This window comes from Diceros bicornis, chromosome 7, assembly GCF_020826845.1.
Source record: "Diceros bicornis minor isolate mBicDic1 chromosome 7, mDicBic1.mat.cur, whole genome shotgun sequence".
In the NCBI taxonomy this organism is placed as follows: domain Eukaryota; kingdom Metazoa; phylum Chordata; class Mammalia; order Perissodactyla; family Rhinocerotidae; genus Diceros; species Diceros bicornis.
In genome coordinates, this window is record NC_080746.1 from 59,771,206 (window position 1) to 59,780,331 (window position 9,126).

General features: G+C 41.8%; 1 protein-coding gene across 1 annotated transcript; it reads left to right on the forward strand.

The window, feature by feature from the left end:
• Positions 1 to 8,005: 8,005 nt before the first annotated feature.
• On the forward strand, positions 8,006 to 8,830 carry LOC131407970 (olfactory receptor 52M1-like). Its single transcript, XM_058544553.1, has one exon. It carries the CDS (start codon positions 8,006 to 8,008, stop codon positions 8,828 to 8,830), a length of 825 nt encoding a protein of 274 aa, XP_058400536.1.
• Positions 8,831 to 9,126: the final 296 nt, after the last annotated feature.

Below are 9,126 nucleotides of genomic sequence, written 5' to 3' on the forward strand. Positions count from 1 at the left end.
ATCAGCAATGATCCATCATTAAGTTAATTAGAAAGTAGGATATTATGGATTTGTCCCTGGAAATCAGACATAAAACATGATCACTGAGTATGTACATTACAACTAGAAGGGTTGAGGCTGAAGTATAAGCAAGGGGAGAAATTATCCTTACCTTCCAGGATAAGGGCGAGTCTGGAGCAAACAAAAACAAAAACAAAAAACAACACTTTCCTGGGGTCAGAAGCCCCTCTCCAGTCCTTAGACTGAATGGGCAGCCATCCTCATCCAGGGCCTTGAGTCTCACATAGACTAGGAGCCTAGAGACTTCAAGACAGGCTCGTTAGGAATTGATGGATGGAATAATTTTTGGCAAAGAACTTAGTTTTCCTTTTATCACTTCTAATCCAGGATTGCATTTTCAGGGTTTAAACATAAAAAAAAAAAAATCAAGTTTCATGTGATCTAGAAGCCAGTGGTGTATGAAATGAGACTCAATTGTTAGAACTATACACAGTTACGCAGCATTATGTCAGTTGGTCCAAAATCTGTTCCTTTATATTGGTTTTAGAGCTATTAGGAAAAAACCAATCATCACTAGCCTGAATTTAAGAAATAACAGTGCTTGGTGTCTAGGAATTAGTTATAACTCATATTAGAATGAGGACTATCCTATTACCCAGCTGGTTTCCTCCACTGGGAAGGGAACCATAACCGATATATAATTTTGTATTAAGTTCAATAGTTAAGGTGAAAGAATTCAGAGCTTGGGACGGGAGAGCAGGAGAAAACCCTTATTCCATGTTGTCTTTTCCCTTTTCCCCCATGAGGATTTCTACCCTGTTTCCCAGAAGTGAACATTTCTGGTCCCTCTTAGCCTCACTCCTCCCGGGAGAGAAAAATGATATTTCATTGTGCAATGAAGCTAATGCTCTATTCTGATCTGTTTGCTTGTGCTTGTTCAATTGTTAATAACTTCAGAGGGGAGGGAAGTTGTTTGGCAATTTAGGATGTCTGATAACATCTGTTCCTACTTCTTCAGAGAGAAACTCTGAAGTTACTGTGCCCACTCATGCAGTCAACAAACAGCTGAGGAGGCTTCATATGTTTTCTTTCAGGTCTATGGAGCATTGAGCTTGGAGTGACAAAGAGGCTGCTTTGCTCCATTCTCAGGGGATAGGAATCACGGGATGCTGAGATATTCCTATCAAGTCATCACAGCCTGAAAGAGAAGAAGAATCTTCATTTGTGTTACACTGGATCCAGGATCTGCCCTCCAAAATGTGGGTACCTGCAGGTGAGGACAATCTAACCTTTCTGGTTCAGCAGTCGCATTAGCAAGTGTTGCTAGATATTTGTGAGCTTCTGCATTTAGTGACACAGTGGTTTTAGGGTTTACTAGGATTATGGATCTTTATTCTGAAATACAGATGAGAATGAGGACATAGCTCAGTCCTCATATATTCAGGAAGTAGCTTTGCATGCATTTCGAGGAAAAAACTTGGCAATCCTTTGTTGCTGGGTGAGAACCCACAATCAGGTGTGAAAGCTAAGAGAAGGATGCCAATTGGGTGCATAATTAGATTCTTTAACCATTTCATTCTTCCTGATCCAATTCATGCTATGAATTCTGTCAGCTAACTTCTATGAGCTGGTTTCATTTTCCTGCTAAATGGACTGGTAGAGTCACTTTTCAGCATTGCTTCCTGAGGGAAAAGAATTCTTGGGCACGTAGGCTTTTACTAAGCCTCTACTATTGAATCAAACTCCAGACTACATAGTGTGACCCTGTCGAGGGACAGGGTGGCTCTCTGACCCTCCTGGACCTAAGTCCTAGCTTCAACTCAGTGCTGCTCAAGCTATCAAACATGGTTAGCGTCATCCTTGTCCTCTATCCACTATCCAGGTGATTCCTTATTCCCTGGTCTCTTGGTGAGGGTCCTGCACCAATTTTCACTTAATATCTTGAAGTAGATTCTGCTGCTAAAAGGTCTTAGCTATTGGTCGTACAAGGGTGAACATGTTCTCACAGTATAACTTACAGCCTAGCAGAAAGGGTCCCATCAAGACACATACAGTTCCAAGAAGATTCTTCTAAGACACATTTAAGCTGATAGTAAAGTGATAAAGGACGTAACTACATCTAAAAGGAGAAAAATCTTCCGAACTGAAGAAAGAAAGTGTGAAGATACTGCGGCAGGAAAGTTTGGTACTTCCCAGGAGGAGGAATAAAGTCAGTGTGGATGAGCTGTCGAGTTACATCCTGGGGTTCCCAAGTGCTGGTTACATTCCTTTATCCTATAGGCATTCAAAAGTCCTGGAAGCTAATATTTTAGTGCCTGGGATGAGTTAAATACTTCTAAGCTTTTTATATTTGTTTGCTTTCTTAGTCTTCATAACCACCACAGGATAAGTACTAATTATCCTGATTTTACAGGCAAGGAAACAGAGGAACAGAGAGGTTAAGTAGTCTCAGAGGACACACAGGTAATAAATAGTAGAGCTATGAATCAAACCCAGGTAGTCTGACATCAGAATTCATGCTTTTAGCAAATATACTATATTGTACCACCATGGAAATTGAAATATTGGCTTGACTGATTAGAAATTGGTCCCAGGCTCCAATAGTTTAAAGCCATCACCGCCTGCCCACTTTTCTCAATCTAAGGTGATATTTTGATGGTCTGAGCTGACACTAGCCAGCTTCATGAAGAAACATCACCTGCCTTTCACCTATGGGCTACAGAGAGCCCCAGGATTAAAGACAACTACTCAGAAACGTATGGGCCAGTAGTATTTGGCTTTTGCAATCTCTATTATACAGGTGGATCCATATGCATCCCTGTGAAGGTGCCAGTGAGATATGGAGAGAGGAATCACAAATGTTTCCTCTAATATTGCTCTCTTCAGGGGGTATGTGAGTCCCTTCACAGAAACAGAGAGGTCACTAAGCATCCCTCCTCACATTGATCAAGGAGTAGCGGCAAGTAGGTAGAGGATTCCCATACTGCAACACCAGTAGTTTTTGGATTCAGAAAATTGGAGACTGTTCAAGTTCCCATTTCAGAAACCAAAATGCAAGGTTTTAAAGGAACCTGGATAAAACCAAAAATTGTCTTTGTGAGCAAGGATAAGGAAGCTTTTTGAACATTAGGCAGCCATTGGTGGAGAAGGTGACTACTTACAAGAGGTACTCTCTCAGAGGAATGGGTGTTTATGGCTTGTTATTTGATAGTCAAGTTGAAGAGTGATTCTTTAAGAACATGCATTCTTGATTACAGAAAGACAGATTACAAAGTTTGCTAGGAAGCAAGTCTAAGTAACACATAGCAGCCAGAAGGAAAAAGTGTGTATTGCATTTGCAGTACCCATACATCCCCACCAACACATATTCCTACACTTTTTTATGGATGTTGATGCCACTACCTCTATAGAGAAGTTGGAGTAAGGCACCAATCATTAAGTTGGCTTATAGGAACAGGAAGGACTCAGAAAGACCATCAGTATAGCTCTTATACTACAGTGAGTCCAGACTTCCCCACTCACAAGAAGGATTACTTCCCATCTAGATCTACTCAAGAAGGGAATTCTTGAAACCAGTGCAGGACATGCAAACCCTAGAGAAGCCCCTGATGGGGGATGGGATCCTCAGTGACAGAGCACAGCAATATAAGAGCTGAAGATGCAGTTACCTTGTCACGTCCTTTTCTGAAGAATGACAATTGTTCCTGCTCTGACCTGACAGCTTCCACTAAATCAAACAGCATAAGAGTAAGACTGCTTTAAAGCATCCTGAATTGAAGCCAGCTCAGGAGCCATCACATAAGAACTGTAAACAAAAAGCTTCCAGGTGATCTGAATAGTCTTCAGCTGGAAGAACAGTTATTCAGGCACAAAAATCTAGTGACCACCATGGAACCCTCAGTTCACTCGGGACAAAAGTCCTAAAATACTAAATCTTATTACTGGGAAAACTGGAACTAGGAAGATCTCCACTAGGAGATAATGTTATGAGTGTAAATGCCAGCTGCCAAAAATACATGTTAGCTTGAGCACCAACTCCCATACCCATAACACTGCTGCTTTACCTAAGGGAAAGTCCTTGTGAATACAGATATCTATGGCACCCTACTGCAAGGAGAACCTTCTTATGGACCTCGTAGGTCTTCTTAGTTGTCCTCATTCTCATCTTCCCTACTACAAACTCTTTCCTCATCCTTTGATCCAGGCTTTGACCTCCTTCCTTCCCAAAATATGGCAGCTGCCACTTTTCAGCACATTAATTATCATTGTTAGTGGGTGGTTGGTTGGCTGTGACATTTTTCTAAATTAAAGACTCTGTGAGAGTTGATAGGAAACAGATTCTTGAGGTATCCCCATCATGAGCCATCGCAACATGCAACAGACAAGTATCTATTCTACACTGGATCAAGATAAGCTCTCCAAAAGAAGCCAGCCACAGGTGAGGCTATCTAACCCTGCTGGGTCCACGGTTTCATTAGTGATCATCCGTGGGATTATGCATTAAGGATGCAGCTCAGCTCTCCGACAGTCAGAACTACTCATGCACTAAGGAAAAAAAACCTGAATCTCCTTCACCAGGTGGAGAATGGGCTGTATACATAAATAGCCTCCCTTTGATGTGTGATATCGAGTCAATGGGAGACAATGTAACCCATAACCCTCCTTCTCTAGGACCACGATGATACTTTTAAGAAGGAATTATGCTAAAATTAGACCTGAAGCTTAAACAAACCAGAGAAGGTCCTTCTCCTAACCTTCCATTGTAAGAGACACTAAATCAAAAATTAAGAATGCCCTTCCTAATGAAAGCAGGGCCAATGCTCTCATCTCAGTCCCATAGCTGGCATCATCTTTGTGAGTTATTCCCAGTCTCAGGTTTTTTCAACAGCCCACAACAAGCCGAGCAAAGGAAGCCAGGAAAGGAGGAATGAGCTCCTCCTGAAGAGGTCGTTTCCAGTATTTGACCAGCCCAAAGTGTTTCATTCAACTCAGTACCAAGTTTTTCTTTTTCATTAGTTAAAGGAAAGAATGTTGAGTTTATTACCCATGCTTGACTTCTTAGGCATATTTTGTGATTAGGAGTGCGATGAAAGCAAAGGTGCCTTTCTAAATCTAAATCTTTCTAAATTTAGATGCCTTCTTTATTTTGTCTGTCTTTCCCACAGCCAAGCAGTGGGAAATTCCCTGTCTCTCAAAGGAGGCAAAAACAGAAGAGCAGAGAGATATATATACTGACAGAAAAGAGAGACTAGCTTTGATATTGCCAGGTTGCTAACTACTCAAGATCATCCTGTTCAGTCAGCAGCAGAAAGACCTAGCAGGCTGGGTAAGTCTGGCTTAAGTAGAAGGTGAGTGAACATGACTGGTCAGAGTTGGAGCCTGGACATAATTGGTCAGGCTGGAGCCAATGAACTTCTTGAAACTATTAAACCAGAAGTAAAGTGGTAGCTGAGGACTGGTGCTATTTTTTTTTTTAAATTTTGATACCCCTGGGTGGGTCCACTTGTAGCTACAGTATGATAATTCACTCTCCATTTGTCAGGATTCACAAGAAAAACAAAGTTGGAACTATCAGAATGGACTAGAATCTTAAATTTGATAGAGAAAATAATCTCAGTAAATATTACACTGTTCCACATGAATAAATGTTCCTTTAGTATAGAAGAAGATCCAAGTCATCTCACTTTCAGTATGAGCAGAAACCACTGTCAGCTCCCTCCTCTTTAAGGTCTCTCTTTACTGGCCCTAACCCTCTCCCTCCAGAAACATGTTTGGGAAAAACAAGACTGTAACTAGTGGTCATTCAGTGACTTCATGGTCTCAAATGTTCCTCTAGACAGCTGCATTAATATCAAAACCCACTTCTCATGTCTTAAAGATTTTCTCATCAATATGTCCTCATCCTCAGCTTTGAGCTTAGGAAGATTGTGAGTACAGTTGGAGTGCAATTATTATTTCCCCCCTGACAAAACTGCCTTAGTAGAAGACTGCTTGTGCTTTCACGAGAATATTCATCAGTTTCTGAATCTTCTTTCCTGCAACTGTACCAGCAGCTTCACCTGAGACATGTTAGAAATGCAAATTTCTAATCTTCTGAATCAAAAACTCCTGAAATAGGACCCGGTAATCTGATTTAACAAGCTCTCCAGGTGATTCCAATGCATGCTGCAGTTAGAGAACCACTGCTGTATGTCAATTCAGTCAGAATATTGGGAGCTGTGTGGCTTTTCTAAATATCAAGTGTTCTTTTGTAACGTTCTCTGGATAATTTCTATATGAACCCAAGGTTGTTAACCACTGCCTTCATTATGCATGGATTCAGTTACTATCTCTGTGCAAACTGAAAGTTATGACCAAATCTTTAACTCTGGTCCATACCTCCCTCACCACCCTCAGGCCAATGTATCCAACTGATTTATAGGGGATTAATTACATGTAGGGCCAGGCGCTAAGTGCTTTACGATTTATCCTTTCATTTAATCCCTGTGAAGTAGCTATTTTCATACATCTTTTATAGTTGAAGACTGAGGCTTTTAGATATTAACTCACTAAAAATTAAACATTTAATAAGAGGCCAAGCCCAGATTCAAGAAAAGGACTTGCTTGATGATCACTGCACTCTTGTCCATGCTACTTCACAGCAGGTCATCACTAAACAGAGTCAGCTAACTTGAAATGTGGCATGACAGAGAACAGATTTAGAATAATTTAGAGACTTCCAGAAATTATAGAGGTAGGATTCACACAGAACATCAAATCCTGAAAATATAGTGGCCTAGGATATAAGCACAATTCTAGGTATGGGGGACCAAATTTGAGACATTTCTTTGATGTGTCAAGAAAAGTCTTTCCCTATGGACTTCCTCCCTTTCCCTAGCTATGTAATAAGGGTTTTTTACTTTTAATAATTTTGGACTGCAGTTGATTGTGGCTAACTAAAACCATGGAAAGCGAAACCGCAGATAAAGGGGGACTGTTGTACATAGGGAACACATTCTGGTATGATCCTTTAGACCCCCAAAAACAAGACAAAAGTGTTTCCCTGTCTTCTCTATAAATACACACCTCTTTTAGCCAGTTACTCTGGACTCTGAGTAAGGGTATTTCTTTGGCCAAATATTCATCATCTAGGATTCATGCCCCTCTGCACTGAATGTGCCTTCTTCCTTCCTGGGGATTATCCTCTCTACTTCTGGATTATCCTCATGTTCAGCCTCCATGAAGGCAGAAGGCACTTGCAAGGCTCTACCTTTGCACAGACACAAACTGAGCTCCAGTCATCAGCTTTCACCTTTCAGGAATCACTTTGTTTCCACCCTCTGGAAGTATCTCTTCTGCACTGGCCCACATCCCTGCTGCGTGATTTTGGCCTGTAGCTTAAACATTTAAGCTCATCCAATAGCTAATGTTGCCCCAAACTTGAGCTTTGACTTACCATCGAGTCCAGGTAGTCCCAGGGCACTATGTAGTGACAGTCTCCGTCACTGTCTCTCAATGTGTCTCTTTTAAGGAGCTCTCACTCTGAAGCCTTCTAATATGATCTTGAGCGATACCTCATAGTCTACCTACAGAGTTAATATGTGCCTGTTTGCCTTAGGTCATTTCAGTCATTGATGCAAGGACATTACTCCTTGAGAGTCATATTGCAAAATTGCACATACATTTCATTCAAATATGTATTTTGCCTTGTGCTTGGTAAATTTTTGTGGACATTATAACATAGTAATGACATGACACTTATACTATGACATTATTCCATAACTTCTCAGAAAGAAGTTTATAGAATCTTAGTCAATAATCCTATTCTTTATTATAGGACCTTAAAATAGAATATTCCTGTCTTATTTCCAGAAAAGTTCTACTGCATTTTGAGGCACAAAAGTTTCATTTATAAAGAGCCGTGCTCATTTTTCATAATGTCTGCTTGATACCTAGCTCCTTCCAGCTCACTGGCATCCCAGGACTGGACTCCCTGCACATCTGGCTCTCCATCCCCTTTGGCTCCATGTACGTGGTGGCCGTGGTGGGGAATGTCACCATTCTGGCTGTGGTAAGGGTGGAGCATAGCCTACGCCAACCCATGTACTTCTTCCTGTGCATGTTGGCTATTGTTGACCTGGTTCTGTCCACTTCCACTATGCCCAAACTGCTGGGAATCTTCTGGTTTGGTGCTGGTGACATTGGCTTGGATGCCTGCTTGGCCCAAATGTTCCTCATCCACTGCTTTGCCACGGTTGAGTCAAGCATCTTCCTTGCCATGGCTTTTGACCGCTACCTAGCCATCTGTGACTCACTACATCATACCACAGGGCTCGCTCACGGTGTGGTGGGACATTTGGGGCTGGCTGCCCTCCTCCAGGGTGTTCTCTACATTGGACCCCTGCCTCTGATGATCCGCCTGCGGCTGTCCCTTTACAAAGCCCGTGTTATCTCCCACTCCTACTGTGAGCACATGGCTGTGGTTACTTTGGCGTGTGGTGACAGCAGGGTCAACAGTGTCTATGAGCTGACCATTGGCTTTCTAGTGCTTATCATGGACTCAGTGGCCATTGCTGTCTCCTATGTGATGATTTTCAAGGCTGTCATGGGGCTGGCCACTCCTGAGGCCAGGCTTAAAACCCTGGGGACATGTGGTTCACATATCTGTGCAATCCTGATCTTTTATGTTCCCACTGCTGTTTCTTCTCTGCTTCACTGGTTTGGCCACCAGGTGCCTCCTCCAATCCACACCCTGCTGGCCATCTTCTACCTCCTCATTCCTCCAATCTCAATCCCATTGTCTACGCTGTGTGCATCAAGCAGATTTGAGACAGTCTTCTCCAAATCTTGAAGATAGAAACTAAGATCAGATGACTGATACTTCCTTCTTTCTCCAAGGAGCTCGTGGAGAAGGTGTTGAAATATGGTGGGCAGCTTCCCAACTGGGAAATTCTAAAGCAGTCTGAGATGTTAGATCCTGTGGTCTCCAGCTTTTGTAAATCCAAAGGAATGCTAAAGAATGTAGAAATCTAAATTCTAAGAGTAGAAGTTTTTTTAAAATGACTAAAGAATATTTGAGCTGCAGAGAAGGTAAAACAATAACAACATCAGTAACACAAGTAGCAGCTAATGTTTCTTCAGCACATG